Source organism: Monopterus albus, unplaced genomic scaffold (assembly GCF_001952655.1).
Source record: "Monopterus albus unplaced genomic scaffold, M_albus_1.0 scaffold41.1, whole genome shotgun sequence".
NCBI classification, from domain to species: domain Eukaryota; kingdom Metazoa; phylum Chordata; class Actinopteri; order Synbranchiformes; family Synbranchidae; genus Monopterus; species Monopterus albus.
Window position 1 is genome coordinate 406,644 of NW_018127921.1, and position 17,965 is coordinate 424,608.

The window sequence follows — 17,965 nt, forward strand, 5'->3', positions numbered from 1 at the left end:
CTCTCTCTTTTCATCTGTGAATGCAAAGCCCCTGCTAACCATGGTTACCACACGGAGAAATTCTGTTTCTGCCAAACCAGCTATATGCCCCAACCAACAGTCAAATAGCCATAGCACACCACAAACATACATATACTGTAGATGTGGCTACATACATACAGTGAGCATAGTGTGTGTGGGTGAGTGGGAGGGAGCTTGGCTTCTTGCAGACAAAGAAGCCGGAGCGTTTGTGTTGGCTATTATCAGCAGAGTGAGGCAGATATATGTCGAGTGGCAGAGGGAGCAGGGTGACGATCGACACCCTGAGAGAAGATAGAGACGGGAGGAAGACAGAAGAAAGTGAGCGAGAGGACGAGGCAGAGAGAGAGTGAGGGAACGAGGGAGGAAAGCAGCGCTCAGAGAAAGGAGAGAGAAAGAGAGAGGAGGCTGCAGGAGCATACAGATGAGAGTGGGAGTACTTGATGAAGAGAAATCTACAGCACAGGCAGCTCTCGCTCTTTCTCTCTCTTACGCACACACAAACCCGCGCGCACACACATGCTCAGGGGAGCAGGGAGCAAGCGCAACAGCTGAAAAAGAAAGGGGCCACTGTGCTGTGCGCGACAAACATAGTCAGTCGCTTTAGCTTGCGGATCTATACCTCCAGTCTCATCCAGCCCTCATCTCTGGCAGGATTTTACCCCCAGAACAGAAGCTTTTTCTGTGGATATAACTTCAGCCTTCACTCCTTCTCATCCTCCCCCAGGCTGGATTCAGAGCAAGCATCATCTGGATGCCTTGACCTAACCTTTACCTGCTTGCACCCGTGCATGCTGACCTCCTCCATCATCACCATGCCTCTAGCCTAGCCCACCCCCTCCTTTTCTTCTTCCTTCTTTATTTACCTTTTCCCCCTCTACACGCCCTCCTTTCATTCTCCTCCTCCTGCTGCCTTGCCAAAAGACTCCTCAAAAGCATGGCGGGCTCTTTTGACAGCCACTTTGCCCGCCATAACATGATGTGGCAGTGCCAGTTGTCTCAGCCGGATTGCCGCTGCTACCGTGTGGATGGCTACTCCCTACTGAAGCGTTTGCCCCTCCACCCCCTCATAGGTCCTCGCTGCCCACTGCAGTCCGTGGGCCAGTGGCTCGACTCCATCGGTCTGGTCCAGTACGAGAACCACCTGCTGGCCAATGGATTTGACAATGTTCAGTTCATGGTAAGTGTTTCCACAAGTGTTTTTTGGGGAAGGAGAGATCTTGGTGCTGGGACTTTAGGATGGATTATGATCATACATTCTTCTTCCTTTCTAGTTCCTTTTTATCTTTGCTTTGGCTGTTTGTTCTTTTCTTGTGCTTTAAATGTAATCCTGTCTCTCTGTTTATCCCACCTCCCTCTTAAGCTCTCCCTGCTCCCCTACATGTAGCTCATCATCTCTTCTCATCATTTTTTATGCAGTGATTAGCATGACTAGTTTTTCTCCTGATCTCTTTTCATTTGTCAGATTTCCTCCTCACTGTGTCATCGTCTCTCCCTTTCTCTGTCTTTCTCATGCTTCTTTTCACTGCTGCCTCTCCCCACTGATGCCATGTGAGGTCCTCCTACGCACAGAAATCCTATGCCACATTTCCATCACAGCAAAAATCGAGCTCCAGCACCAAGCTCCACCCCCTCAGATAGAGATATTGTAGGTCCAACCACCTGTAGCCTGTGGATCAGTATGCAGCCTGATCTTGTTTTAACCAATGGTCCCTTAATTTCCAATGATGTAGGGGCAGAAACTTGCTCGGTCATCTCACCTTCACAAACACATTTGATGTTGGTTTGGTTGCATGTGTGTTAGTACAACAGACATCCCAGACAAGAGAAGGTAAGTAAACTACAAAGGAAATGAGGAGGGGAAAAAGCAATGACGTGAAATTGAGTGAAACTGCAGCAGATCCAAAAAGGCAGAAGACAAAGAAAAGGGATGCTGACTCGATGAGTTTATCTAGAGTTGCAGATTGTTGCTATTTAGGTAGAACTGTACATCAACAAACTGACAACTTTTCATGACCAAAAAGACCAGTTTATTGGGGTTTGTCAAAGGGGTTTTAGAAGCAGAGTACAACTAATGTTAGAATATTTTGCCAGTGAGTAGAGGAGAATGTGATTTCTGTAGTGTCAACTGGTTGCAGTTCCTTCACAAGTTGCTTCTCAATTAACATTTTTTGTCATGATAGAATGTCTAGTCCAGATATACTAATTTGACTTTTTCACATCCAGAAGAGAAGAGTGAAAACAGTCAAATGTTCTTTCCTGTCATGTGGTCAACTAACAGTGTATGCAGAAATTTGTATATGTTTATGTATGTGTGTTGTGGTCCTCCACTGAATGTGACCCGCATTTGTTCCTTTAGTTGCCCTGGCAACAAGAGGAAATTTCTGTTTCTAAGTGTTTCTCTCACACGTGGTCAGTGTGTATCCATACATCTGTTTTTGCACAAAAGCATCCTTAAGCAATTAATATTATTTGGGTAATTGGTTTTGAGTCAGACAGATAAGTTGTGCGAATATCTTGTGTGCACAGGAGAGGCACAGAGTGAATTATGACAAGCATAGCACAAACATGGAGAGGAAGAGAAGGGACAAATGAGGGAGAACGGGTGCAAAATGAGAAAGGTTTGCATAATAGAAAAGAAACACTCAACAGGTGAGCTTATTTTGGTGGTAAAAGGATGTGCTTACTATGCCAGAAGATGTGCTACTATATGTTTAACAATTCAGTTTGGAAAGGCATTTTAATGCTATGCATGCTAGTAGACTAATTCCCACCTGGCAGCAGCCATAGAAGGAATAAGACTGATAACTGTGCTCTAATTAAAGAGCTGCAAAAATGTGTGGATCAATCACTTTCGTAACTGCTTTATTAGGTAGCCTATATGTCTTTGTAACATTTTGTTAGACAAGCACGTCATGTTAGTTTACTACATATTATTTATCTCAACGTTTACTGTCATCTGTAACAGTTGCTTCCCATTTAAATGTAAAGGTATACCGTAGTTTGCATTCCTGGAAAAATCAGAAGAAGCTGAATTTTAGAAGTAGACAACTGAAGAAATCCTACCCTTTTGTTCTGACTTCTCTCCAAAACACAACACACACTGCAACATGCACTGCCTGACAACTTACAGATTTCAGGACAATAACAAATGCCGCCAAACAAAAAAAAACCCAAAACCAATAAGTACCTGTCCAGCCGGAATGCGGGTGCCATAGCTTCATTTTTCAGCTCCTTTTATTCACTCAGTTGTTGCCATTGTTCAAAAGTCACACTGATGGTTTTATTCCTTGCAGCATCTGACTTCTTTTTACTTGAGACTTTCTTGAATATGGTCTCCTTTACCGAAAGCTGCTGTAGCTACCTTCTCTACCGTAGCTCACTAGCTTTAGCTATAAAAGCATATCGGTATCACGTCTGCCTGCCTGGCCTTGTGGGAGACTCTTGGCATGTGCAGGGGCAGAGGGTAGGGAGTTAGGCTGATAGGCAGAGAGGCCGTCCAGTGGTTGTGCTTGGACCAAGTAAAAATGACTAGTCAGACTTTTTTCAGCCCCACTGCTGCCACAGATGGTTTTTTTATGTTGTCAGTGTGTTAAATTTATTCATTGGGATGAAAAGAGAAATTCAAGAAATGTAACAAAATGCTACTGAAATGAATCACCAACACTACCTTTGGTTTAAATTCATCTTTTTGCTGTAAGCAAACATTACATTTTTGTTGTTTACTGTGTATTTACATAGGGTAACATCTGTCTTCCTCCAGTGGTAGGTGAGTGAATGAAGACAGTAGGAGTCACTGCACCAGCTCCGACTGTGTCCAGGCAACTGCTAACATCACACACAGGCTGTTCAGCAGTATTTATCAAGTTCAAATCTATTTTCTGTATTAATTATGTCAGCAGGTGGACCCTCCATTCATTAACTCTCCTCCGTTTTATATTGGCATACTCTTACACACACATGCATACTGTCATAACAGTGTGACAACTTTTTTTTTTTTTTACTTTCACTTGAAGCTAGTTTATAGATGCTACCCATTTTTGGCAGTACTTTTGAGTATTTCTCTGTTCTCCTGGTCTCACCCTTGTCTAAAAGTGTCTCTCACTAGCTAAGTCGCCTCCGCTAAAATGCTCTTAGAAACAATTAATATTGGAAAGAGCTGTGATGAAACAGCCTTGCAAGCCTCATGATGACTTTAGGGTCCATGTGTGGGCCTCTATCTGAGTACTTCTGGGGTAGCACTTGCTGAATAACGTTTCATCTCTTTTTGTTTTTCATGACTAAACAGGAAGACGGTTAATGTTGGGACACATCAGTGACTCCTGTAAATTTGTATTAATGCAGTTAAGGCACAGGCTCCAGGGATTATGCATGTTGGTATTTGCAGCGCTGCTTGCTGTTTTTGGTTGTGGTTCCATCAAGGAGAAGTTAGTCAGATTCATTTGAGGAACATTCGGTAAAGGAAATAGAATTAAATCTTGGAGTCAAACTCAAGCATGTTGGTGCACAAGAAAATGAAAGAATTGTTTTTTTCATTCCAGAGTCAGCTCAGCTTCATCTGTATAGTAGATTGATTGGTTTACAAATGAATTTGATCTGAAGTTTGCATCAGTGTATGACAACAGCATGTAGGACGGCAGCCAGTAGAGATGGCACTGACTAAAAGGATGCTCTATGGAAACTAATCATGTCCCTTTTAAATTACTGTACATGTACATGCAGACCTGACACAGAAAGTAGAAAACAGCTCAATAGAAAAAGCAGACTGATATAAAGTGACCAACTGAAATGACAATGACAAAAAGCAGAAGATGCAACATGGCACAAAAAGAGTGACAGACTTTGAGGCACAACCCAAATAAATGTTCTTCTACTTTGGTTTTCTGAACAAGCTACCAGACAAACATCTACGTGATGAAGCATGACTGCAGTGCGTTAACTAGTCAGCTGTAGCACAAACTTCAGCTATTTTTATTTACATTCAGTGAAAAAAAAAAACTGATTTGATGATGGCCACTTGGGGCTGCATAACAATTAGCCAGTTAGCTATTAGACCCACAGCACTGACATATTGTCCTTAAAATGGTTGATACAGTGAACCTCTGAGCAAGAAATAGTTTTTTATAGTGTACGTCAAGTATACAGCACAACATTATCACTGAGTCAAGTTTGTTAGTCACCACCACAACCTTATCATATTTTTCATCATTTTGTTTTAGTCCTCTGTTAAGAGGACTGTTAGTCTGTTAAGACTCATCATCAGACATAGCACTCCAACATACGCAGACATGTGACCAGAATATGGAAGTGAAAGAAGGGGGGAAAGAAAAGGATCCTGTTAATGGAAATAACAAGACTAAGCATGATTTTTATAGCTCACCTGAGATATGAATACTACAGAAACTCTCATAAGCATGACATAAATGGATGCTAAGTGGATTGTGGATGCACTGAGACACAAACAAAAACTGAGGTAACAAGTGAAAGAATTTCATATTAGTTCTTTTATCAAACTCCTTCCTCACACATGGAAAAAGATAACTCAAATTTATAAAGAATCCAAAATGAATTCGAATTACAAAGTATGAGTGAGTAGTAAGAAAAAGGCAACAGCATATTGACAGCTGCTTTGATAACAGAGTAATGGAGACTGCCAGAGAAATGAGGGGGAAAGGGTGAACAATGAACCCAGATATGGAAGGAACAAAATGGAGAAAGACCCAGAGCTACAGTGTTGAACTCCCCTTAGCCTGTTGGTACTGATAATGGCCTTTATTACCATCGCTGAATATCAATTTTTGCTCCATCTCTAGTCTTGCCTCAACCCCCTGCCGTTGAGCATGAATTTTAATTTCTGCATGCAGAGTGTTTGTTACCCACTGTGGTGCTGTTATTAACTGCTGTGGTCCTAACCGCAGGCCATGGCAGTTGTATCAACACTGATAATGCTAAACACCTTCTGCCACCAACAAAATTGATTGCTGGTGTTCATATTAATGTTGCATACAAAGTGTTTATTAATTTATCAGAAAAAAACTGAGCCTAGGAAACAATAGTCTTACTTTGTGACTGTCGATATGCTGTCATGACAAAATAGGTTTGGAGAAAGAAATAAGAAACTGCATCTTTCTCTCTATCAGGAGCCCAGCAGGGAACACTTAGTCATGCCTTCGAAGAAGTTGTAGCATGGTTCTGCCAATGCTGGCTCTACTCTGCGGTCTATTAATCAGCCTGGGACTTGATCTGTGAACTCACAGGGGCCTTGGTGTACAGGCTGGTGAGGAGAATGTGGAAAGAACAAGTTTAGCCACTGGCCGAGCCCGATCAGCTGCTGCTGCCTCCTCAGATTTCTGAGTCCATACAGGGACAGACTAGTGGACCCCTGGAGACAAAGTGTTACTAATTAGACTGCAGCAACGTCATTTAGTTTTAGGTGTCTTTAAACTCTCATCCATGTAGTTAGAGAACCTGCTGGGGGTGATGTGCCAGAAGAATAGTACTGACAGAAACTGCCCCAGTGCATGGATTATAAACTGAGCACATGATTCATAAACCATGTTCTTGGCTAAGCAATCTGTGGGCATGGACTAGTAAACTGAGGTGAAACAATCAGAGCAAGCAAAAGGTACATCTCATGTCTCTTACAGGGAACATCGTTTCTCTCACTTGCGTCTTTTCCTTGTGTCTTAGTTCTGCCAAAGTAAGATGCAAGGAAAACATGTGAGGAGAATAGACTTGAGGAAACATGTTATTAATGGCATGAGACGTCCTTTCCTCATATTCTTCATCTGAAGTGTCCAGTCACCAACTGATTTCAGATAAAGAAGCATGTCAGTTCACAAAAAACCTCCACGAAGGATGGTCTCATGTTGGCTCCTCCAACAAGGTCATCGGTCCTTGCTCCTCAGTCCTCAAAGCCTATATAGGAGACTTGGAACATCCTAAGCCGACCCGGAAGTCAACTTCTGGGTCATCCGATGATGTAGAAATGATCTTATAAGAGACCTAAGACATACGCACAGTAAAGATATCAAACTGTAACTTTAACTGTGTGGTGCAGCTTGTTCTTGTCTCCCATTGAGAGATTCTCAAGCCAGGTTATATTGGAGAAGTTTAAAACTGATTCCATCATAGACTTGTACAACAGTGTCATCAGTTTTCTACACACCCAAAACCATTTTAACTTCCTTAAGTAGTGCAATCATAGCCTGGCTTCTTTTTTTATACAGATTGCTATTGTTTTTGACTGCTTTTCTGACACTAACCATTAGTCTGTGTTTGTGTGTGGTTCAGATTTGGTTTGCCATCAAAAAGTGTTTTACATTACTTGAAGAATTTTATTCAACAGAATTGTAATCAAGCTGCCTTTATTGTGAATGACAGATGCATATTTCAGAAATTGTGCTTCAAATTTTCCCCTAAATGTTATAATATATGAATATGTTACTATGGTGTATTAATCCAAGTATGTGGAGTGAATGGTTCTCAGGAAACTGCAGTAAAAACTAAATAACTCCTACCTTCTAGAAGTAAAATGTTGCAGCCTGGGAGCGAAATTTCCCTTTTGAGGACACAGCAATCCCCAGAGTCAACTTTAGGACAGAAGTGAAGTAGAGGGAGGAAAAAAGCAGCTATCTGGTACCCACCTGATTCCTTTTTCCTCATCTCTTGCTTGGACATTCATCACTATTATTAGTTTGACATGAAGGAGATGTAAGGGGCTGACAGGAGTAATCCTTCAATCCTGCACCTGTGTGTGTGTGTGTGTGTGTGTGTGTGTGTGTGTGTGTGTGTACACGCGTGTGTACATGTCTTTTTGTGGTGGTGTCGGCCCATTTTAGTTTGATACAATGGTTGTGTGGACATTTTGGCTGGTCCTCACAACTTCAAATGGCCTTTGAGGGTTAAGACTTGGTTTTAGTGTCAATGTTATGATTAGGTTAATCATTTAGTTGTAATGGTTGAGCTTAACCATTACAAAGGGTTAGGAAATGCATTATGACTGAGTGTCCTCACACCTATAGTATGGTCCTGCAACTGCCTCCAGGCTGGGCACATTGTTCCTCTCCTCCTTCAGTATTCTTAACCATCATTGTGGTGATTACCATGCCTTATGTTTCACTTCTGTCACAAGATATATTTTTAATGGTACTGGCTGAGTTTGCCTTTCTCTGTGCTGCAGTGGCTCCCACACCCTCTGCACCTCTTTCCAGCACTTCATGCATTCCAGCTTCCCTCTAATTATGTCTGCATGACGATGTAGGTGTCTTAAGGTTTCTCACTGAAAAAGCTAAAAGTAAAACTATATGATACTCATACAGGCAGCTGTGTGAGTATCAGGCTTGCTGTCTTTTTTTTTTTTATATTGTAACATGAAATAACACATTTACAGGACAAAGTATATAGAAGATGAGACAACAAACATTAAGAGACAAAGGGATTATTAAATTAAAGTGTGTGTGTGTGTGTGTGTGTGTGTGTGTGTGTGTGTGTGTGTGTGTGTGTGAAAGTGTGTACTGTGGTTGTATCCAACTCTATGCAGACTGATATTCTTTACATATTAAAGAAAAATTAAAACAAATAAATTAAGAAATTCAGGGGGGAGGTAAATGTAAAAAAAGGGGGGCGGAGGTTAAATCAGTAAAGGAACAGGAGTGTACTAGTGATTCCCTCCCGCCAAGAAGCACTGGATGAGGGCAACACTCGGGGAGCTCCGGAGCAGCTTAGCAGGGTGAGGTCATCCAGGGAAGCAGGACAGCAGCGTCCTTGTGTTATGGTTAAATTAAACCTTGCTTTTGTTTTACTGTTTGTATTCCTTTATGTTAATAGTTGGTTGTTGGGACTGAAACAGCTTGGGGTCGGCCCCTGACCTTGACAGGAGAGACCTGACCCAATGTGTGGTGTGTTTCCCTCCTAAACAGCTCCCAGAGGAAAGGGAAAAAAGAAAGAAAGGGAGGGGGGTAGGTTCTATTCTCTGTTAATCTGGTTTGATTGATAGGTGTGACATACTCAAGACAGTAGCATGGACAATGAGGACTAACAACAACAGTAACCATAATGAAGTAAAAAGCAGCTTGTTATATTTCTAGGAGTTTGTGGGAATGTGTGTGGCTTCGGCCTCAGGTATCTGGTTTAAATTAAAAGAGATTAGAAATGGATTCCAAGTGTCAGTAAAGGTTGGTATGGATGGATGGTATTTTCTCTAGTGTGATATATTCTATAAGAAGGTTGGTCCAGTGGTTGATGTGTAATGAGGTTTTAGATTTTCAATTTAGAAAGATTGTTTTCTTGGCGATAGTTAGAGAGATAAGAAGTGGGTTTTTATATTTAATTGGTAGGTGGTGATATTATGGAGCCAGTAGAGCGATGGAGATGGAGGGATTTTACAGCTCAAGATGGTGGAGAGATTCTCTGTCACCGCTACCCAGAGGGAGTAAACAGGTTGACAGGTCCAAGTAGCATGGAAGTAATCACCAGTGCAACCCAGAGTACATTGTGAACAAGTACTGCATCTGTATCAGTGAAACCAATTTTAAACATTTTAACTTGTATGATGCGAGTCCTGTGAATAGTCTTATATTGTATGAGCTGTGAGTTTATATTGGTAGTCATGGAGAAGATATTATTACATTATTACAGATCTCGGTCCAGAAGTCGGGGGGGGTGCAAATCCTTTTCCCTTTTAGTCATTGGTAATGGTATTGTTCTATTTGTATTTGACATTAGCTTGTAAAATTCAGATATTGTCTTCTTTAAGTTTGTAAGCTTCATTATTTCCTCAGTTAGCATGGAAGATTGTAATGGGTTGTTGATTATACTGATTTTTGATTTAATTACGGATTTTAACTGTTGAAACTGGAGAAATTTTGCTCTCCCAACTCCATAGTTCTAGATTAATGCTGGACTAATGCTGTCTTCATGTTCACTGATATTTTTACTCATTTTTACTGTTGCCTCATTGTTAATATAATTGACTAGAGCTGCTATGCTAAGGCCTGTTCGGTAGTTAGCACAGTTAGCATGTTTACAGGTACAATGCCTTTGTTGGTGCTGGTGTAGTAATGAGTATGTTGTTGCACCAAATTATGACCAGGGTATTATGAAGTCAAACAAATTCAATGTTGATTAAACAGGCTTTGAAAGGTACATAACTACTGAGTGAATCTATGAATACACTTAGTGTGTGTTTGCTTACGAGGTTGTGTTAGGAATATTCCAGGCAATCGTCAGGGGGCTCAGTCACATTGATGTTGTTGGTGCTGGGTAACAAGCTGCACAAAAATACAGGAAGATGCAGCACATTGTTACTATATTTTGTTCCCAAATGTTCTGGCCACTTAACAAGACAGCATTGTGCTGGTATTCATTTCATTATTTGTCTTTTTATGAATATTTCATAAATTCACAATATTTTGACTAATGCATTTCCTCCCATGGGCGCGAGATTTAAGGGGCAAACAAATACGACAGTTGGAGAACCTCTGGATAGGGCATGTAGACAAAATTGACTAAATAAAGATATTAGCGCCGTTGCCTCACAGCGAGAAGGTTCCGGGTTCGGGCCCCACCTGGGACCTTTCTGTGTGGCGTTTGCATGTTCTGCTCGTGCTTGCGTGGGTTCTCTCCAGGTACTCCGGCTTCCTCCCACAGTCCAAAGACATGCAGCTTAGGTTGATTGGTGTCTCTAAATTGCCCATAGGAGTGTGTGTGAATTGTGGTTGTTTCGTCTATGTGTTAGCCCTGCGATGGATTGGCAACCTGTCCAGGGTCTACCCCGCCTTCGCCCGACTGCCGGCTGGGATTCTGATGGCTTCACTCCATTGGCTTCCCATTCGTTCATAGGATTATTTTTAAGCTACTATTATTTGTTTTTAAACCACTGCATGGTTTGGCTCCTTTGTACATCTCAGAATTCTTTATGTTCATACACCTGGAAGATCTTTAACCTCTAGAGTCCCTGCGTCCTCATATGAGGACCGCACAGCTTGGGTTTCCAAAGCTCAGGACTCTAGAGGTTAAGGTCATCTAATCAGCTGTTTTTAGTCGCTCCTACCCAAGTCTAGACTAAAACATGGTGGGGATCGGGCTTTTGCAGTGGTGGCTCCAAGACTGTGGAACAACCTTCCTCCAGACATTAGGTGTGCCAGGAGAGTTTTATTGGTATTGTACCAATCAAACAGCCTTCTCCCAGAATGTAGCAGTAAATTTAAAAGGCGTGTTTACATAAAACAAGGTCATGAAAGTGGCTTTGCATGTTTTACTATTACTTTTAAAGTATATACTGTACTTTACATCACACCTAATCAGCTGAAAAAAAAATTGAACCAGTGATGCAGTGTTTTAGTCATTTAAATCTTTTCCCACTGTTTTAAGCAGTTATGATTTGTATATTAGCACATTCTTGGAAACTTGTGTTTTAATTAACGTTAGATTATTGTTAAGTTGGAATAATGCAATACAGACTTTTCACATCTGCATTCAAACAGCATCACTACATTAAAATGATTAAACTTTGGAAAAACTTTATACAGTGAAATGGATTTAAAAAAAACAAAAGTTTGTTTATTTGGGTCTTTAAAACAAACACACAGAATAAAACAACCATGTTCATCCATATTCAGACCATGTACATATTGCATATTGCACAGGACATTTTTGTCAACTATAACTACACAGTGTTATGTTCAGGACAACAATACTGACCAAAAAGGAGTAGGCTGAAGCCAATACTTATTGTGCCTACTCTTATCACATTTAAACATCATACCATAATACAATATATTCACACTACATGTTTCTCATAAATACAAAATGCATCACCATATAAATACATTCAGATCCACCTATAAGTGCATGTTTATATCTTAATACACACATTATTTATATCTAAACAGGTAAAACAAAGCAATTTATTACACATCTTTTATGGTAGTTTATCAAATATGTTTTTACCTGTAAACAGATTGTCATACTATAGTGAAATGCATGGAAAACAATGGGCGCCATGCCCCCCCCTTTTACTTAATTTGTAGTTAAGGACCTCAGGAAAAAGTCTAAATGCCAGCTGCTACTGTTAGCATATTGCATTTCAGAAGTGTGACTGTTATGGGACTGCTACAAAAGTTCTTATGTTGAGCTGAGCATTGTTAGTCACAGCTGTAGACAGAGTATTAACCTTGACTGCTGCTTTGTTACTATGCAGGGCAGCAATGTGGTGGAGGACCAGGACCTGCTGGAGATTGGGATTCTCAACTCGGCCCACAGACAACGTCTCCTACAGGCCATCCGGCTGCTGCCCAGGGTCAGTACTGCAGCTAATCAAACTGTCCAACAGAAGCAATTCACACAGCTCATGGCAGACAGTTGCCAAATATGAGCTTCCTAATGTGTGTTTAATGCAATGCTACAATCTTTCATAAAAATGCAACTGTTCAAGTCTAAATTTCCACAGTGAGAGAGCTCCTCTTTACTTGTGGCTTTAGCCAGTCTGCTGTGGTTAGTGTAGAATTAAGCAACTCTCCTGCTCCATCTGTGTTTCCATGTGATATAACTCACTCCGTGGGTGGCTGGGTTTCTCTCTGCATGTTCTGATGAACAGGACATTGGGTTAGGGGGTTCAGAGAAAGATGCACTAAGCTTCCTCACTACAGCCTTATGGCCACATCACATCCTGCAGAGACGCACTGTGAGCTGTCATATGGTGCAGATGCTGTAGGCCATAAAGGCGTCAATTTCTGCAAATTCGTTGTTAAAATAAAAAGATCAGAATAATCAGTACTGTAATAATATCAAGAACAGACTCTGGAAAGTTTGTGCAGACTGTGTTAGCAAGGTCAAGCGCTTTTGTGTGTGAGAGAGACTGAAAGTTAGATCAAAGGTGTGCGGGTGAGTCTGCAAAAGAGGGGACAGACAAGAAAGGGAAGACTGAGCTGAGTGATAAGCAGGTTTCATACAGTCCCTCAGAAAGCCTTGATCTCCAGTCAGCACTTTCCTCCTCTCATCCCCACTAAACTTTTTAAAAATGAAGCCTTTAGCTTTTGTCTGCCCTCACACACACATGCACAGACATAGATATGAAATCATGTGCAATTCAATGCGGAGGCTATGTGGGGTATTTGTATAAAGCACAGCAAACTCTCTGAAAAGTGAATGAATTGTGTACCATAAGCTACACTCAAAAATTGTCTCACCGAGGAAAAACCCTCGGCTGTTGCTGTCCTATTCTGCCCTTACTCAATAGTTAGGTTTGTATTAGTGTGTTTGCACTGCAAAATAAAAACTCACATGATCTTTATCTAGATTATGTTGATCTTCATCTTGAGTAGTTCCTGTAACTGTGGCACCTTTTTCCTAATAAATTTGCTCCATTCCGAAAAGGTTTTTAGAATAAATCATTAATATAAATCTTTAATACTCCTCACGTACAATTGAGGCTGTTGCAGCAGAATGAAGGAAGAAAAGGAACAAATTGCATTGCAGCAATCTAATGTCATGTGATCACTTATCACCTGCTCTTTCTCCATCTTCTTTGTGACAAAGGTGCGACCTGTTGGTTATGATGGCAACAACCCCACGTCAGTGGCAGAGTGGCTAGAGTCGTTGGAGCTTGGCGACTACACCAAGGCTTTCCTCATCAACGGTTACACATCCATGGAACTGGTCAAGAAGATCTGGGAGATCGAGCTCATCAATGTGAGTCTCAAACCTGTTTTCTACTCAGTCCTCCCAGGCCCTTCTCAGAAAATATGTGTTGTATAGGGTAAGTCAGGCAATGTTCTTTATTTTTCTTTTTGTTCACAAATCCAACAACAAATCGATCCATAGTGTCAGGTATTGTCTGTGCAGTCACAGCCTGATGCATCTTGTTTCTCTGTGCCATAGAGCTCCTTGTTGTTCAAACACTATTAAGAAGGCATCAGTGAGTCACACCATTGCAGTGGGTGATTGCTCATTATGGTGAACTTGGCATTGTCTTTTATTTTGAGCCAGTTTGCCATAATATTTTCTAAAACTACATTGACCAGCTGAGCAGTTGGTATAGATTCATATCTTCGTATTTGAAAGGGATAAATGGGCAGTGCATGGAAACAGGAAAGCGTTTCATTTTTGCATGGCTGGTTTTGCTGTTCTTGTGGAATTGGATTGCAATAAAAAAATATAGAATAAAGTCACTTTTAAAATGAGAAAGGGAGAGATACAGTATCTACAAACAGGACACAGTTGCTTAAGTGTGAAATAACCTGTTTTATTGGAGTAATACCATTTTGAAACAAATGCAGTACTCCCTCTTTTCTCAACATTATGTTATCTCCTATTTTAAGGACATTTGTGTGACAGGATAAACTGCCCCTCACACACAGAGCTTCCCTCCACCAGTTTAGCTTTTAGCTTTAATGTTGGGCACTGATGGATACATGTTCTGAAGGACACTGCAGTGTTGTTGTCTTTTAGTCAGTATAACACTCAACACCCCTTCAAGAAGATTTGTCCTGTGTCTTTTTGTCTGAAACAAGGCTGAAGTTGATGAACATTTTCTCTGTGGGGAGGACATTGAGGTCACACTGTGCAGAATGCTCATCAGGCGTTTTTTCTCATTACTGTGAGAATACAAACAGAAAGAAAAGTGTGTAACAGTTCTTTGTCTTGACGCACTTGTTTGTGGTTTGTGGTAATAAATAGCAAGTAGATAGTTTGCGGCTGCTTTCCTTTGATTGAATCTCTCCTCCTATAAATATCAGTAATGGTGGATGGCAGCAATGTTTGCCATTTGAGCTCCTGTGTTGTCACAAGTAGTGCGGGTTTATGATTTAGTTTCTACCAACATAAAATCTTCACTAGAGATAAGATTTACTGCAGCCTGATCTCATCAGAGTGATGTGCTCCTTAGGTGCTCATAATGTAACGAAATCATGCTCGATTGCAGAGGACACCCGCCTGGCTGATTTCAATGAGAGAGAGAGAGACGAGAAAATGGGTGTTTTTACTTCCCAGCGGAGGATAAAGTGATAAAGTGATGAGTGATCAACTGGAGGAGGTGGGGAGGGAGTTATATAAGCATGTGGGATGCAAGATGTTTCACAGCACTGGGGATATCGCCCACATGCTGCACTTGTGTGTGTGTGTGTGTATGAGTTTGCGTTTCTGGATGCATATGTGACACAGAGAAAGTGTTAATACAGCCTTATATGTTTATGTATGTGTTTAAATGTTTGATTCCTAAACACAAGCCAAGCTATAAATCTCATTTCCTTTTTTAAATGCAGCATAAGAGCATTAATGTCTATATTATCTAAAATGCCTATGTGAAGGATATATACAATATATTATAGACACCACTGGTATTTGGCTTCGTGTGCATTTGCCTGCTGTGTGGTAAAGGAACAAATGTAGTTCAGCTTAAAGCCACTGGAGGCTGCACAAGTACACTATACACTCACTGGCCACTCTATTAGGTACACCTGTACCAGTGTATGCAATTCAATGCAACACTTCCACCTTAACATCTGTGTTTATGAAGCTCAAAATGTTTCAGTTTTTGGTGAAATTGTCATAAATATATACATTCAGTTATATGTTTATTATTTAGGTCATAGTTAAAGGTGGTGTTGTACTGGACCACATTATTTTTAGCGGCGTCTTTATATTTTGTCCTCCCCACCTACATTCAGTAGCTTATTGGGTTACTTGTATAAAACAGAGCCCTCTTTCACATTATTTGTAACACTTTGTCCTACTATGACAGGTTAAAATGGCTGCTGTGAAGAAAGCGTATTAGTTGTGTAACCTTGGGAATCTCACAATCGGTGTCCAACAGGTCTGCTGAACATGCAACATTTGTGTCTACAATTCAGCATAAATGATTTAAATAAGAAAGTGTTAATGGAGCTAAATAGAGCATTGATTTCCCAAATATCACTGGAACAAACAGCTGCTTACCATAATCAGTTACTTGCCATGCCATGAATTACAGTGTACACAGGAGTTGGTTTATGTGCATATAGTGAGAATTTATGAAACGCATACACAGTATGCTTAGACTTGTATAAGACCATGAGGCCACACTTTAATATAGAAAAAGAGTATATATGTAAGTAAAGTCTACATAATTACTCAAGCTCAATAATACCATTTTTTTATTTTCTCTATACCGTAATTAGTTCTTTCTAAAGAAACCTCCTAAGAAATGACAACCTATAAGATAAGGTGTTACCCTTGACTGGCCTGCACAGAGCCCTGACCTTGACCCAAACAAATGCTACTGGGATGAATTGACATCCTTACTGTGAGCCAGGCTTTATCACATGAATGTGATGTTTAGGTGGTTACACACTTTGGACCAGATTTGTTCGGTTGTGTGCAAGTACATGTGAAGGAGAGAGTGTCTGTGTGTCTGCTGTACAAGCTCTCCTGCAGCAGTACACCATCACCGAAGTTGTCCCTGGGGTGACGGAAACGTCATTACTGTAGGTGAAAATATAGCTGGAGAATGAAATAGAGTGATGAAGAGAAGGGCATACAGGTGTAGGAGAAAGGAGGGGATGGGGACAGAAGGAGAAAGAGGAGAATGAGTCTTTAAAAATAGACTTTGGCCACTGCCACATAATCGCTTTGGGAAACAGATGCTGTGGTATCCGGGAGTGTTGAGCATTGTTAGCGCATTTTAAAATAGGATACATGTGAGTGTGGTTGTCTGTTTGAATGGGCACATACGTGCAGTCCTGCTGTTGTGAGATTAGACTAATATTCTCAAGACACTGTTTAATCCTGCCTGTCCACTCGCACATGATATCCTGCAGACAGAGAGCAGGTGCATCGCACTCTCTCTGCAGTACATATTGAGTGTAGCTGTGGCTTTCAGGGTTTATGTCACCTGAGTAATTTGAGTCATACCTGGTCCAGGTTAACCACTACATTTAGTCCACAGGAAGAATATTAACCAGCTGTAGTTTATCTTGGCATAAGTAACATCTAATCATCATCTTCCCAGATATCAGAGCAGAATCCTAATTCACAAAAGTATTTTTCTTACAGTATATGGTTAAAATTTCATATGAAAAAGAAAGACCTTTAGACTGAAAGGCATGCAAGAATTCATGACTGATTAGCTGCAAGAAAACTCAGACACAAACTCATTTTATTAACTGAAGCACAACACTGAGATGTGAGAACACAGTAAGAGGCAAGAAACAGGTCTTAAAGAAACCAAACTTGTTTAAAAGAGAAGTGAACAGTATCATTGTTATCTGTACTGTTGACTTTAAACATCTATCTGTCAGGTTTGCTCGGCCGCTCTGGCCTTCCTCACCTTTCCTACTGTCTCTTGCCCATTAACACTAATCACGTTCACCTGTTCCTCACTCCCTTATCACCAGCTGCACTTGATTAGGTTGCTCACTATATTACCCAGTTTCACTCCTCAGTCACTTGCCAGTTCTAGTCACTAGGCCAACTTTACTCCGTGCGTTTTCATTGTTTTGTATGTATTTCTCCCCTAGCCAGCTACTGTTTTGTGTTCTCCCCTTGGACTGTTCCTCCGGACCGTGGCTCCACTCTCCCCTCCCAGGCAGGTCAATGCTCAGTCGCCTATAGGTTCTACTATTGTCATCATCTCTCTGTCTCTACCTTCAGTAGCCACCATCACCACCGACCAGCCCAGGAGTTACCCAGCCTACGCAGCTCGGCCCAGCTCTCCATCTCCTTGCCTCCTGCTGTCTCTGTGCATTTTGTTATTTCTCATCATCACTGTACATAATAAATCACTGCTTGCATCGAAGTCGGCTACCTGGGTCCGCCTCTTTCCTTGTTCGCACACTGACTGGTGTGAACGGTACCTAACAGAAAGAACTGGCCAACATGGATCCTGCCGGCTTCGGTGCAAGTGGTTGGTCAGCTCAGTTATCTCAGGACGCACGTATGGACCAGATGATCGGTGGAGGCCCAGGTTAAC

General features: G+C 41.2%; 1 protein-coding gene across 1 annotated transcript in view; it reads left to right on the forward strand.

Annotated features, from left to right (window-relative positions):
* Nucleotides 1-247: 247 nt before the first annotated feature.
* The window catches only part of LOC109959896 (ankyrin repeat and sterile alpha motif domain-containing protein 1B-like), a 60,872-nt gene continuing 43,154 nt past the window's right edge, over nt 248-17,965 (forward strand). Inside the window, exons 1-3 of the mRNA XM_020599632.1 lie at nt 248-1,198; nt 12,221-12,319; nt 13,558-13,710. Coding sequence (XP_020455288.1) covers nt 956-1,198; nt 12,221-12,319; nt 13,558-13,710 — 495 coding nt within the window. The 5' untranslated portion in view covers nt 248-955. The remainder of the gene's footprint in view (nt 1,199-12,220; nt 12,320-13,557; nt 13,711-17,965) is intronic.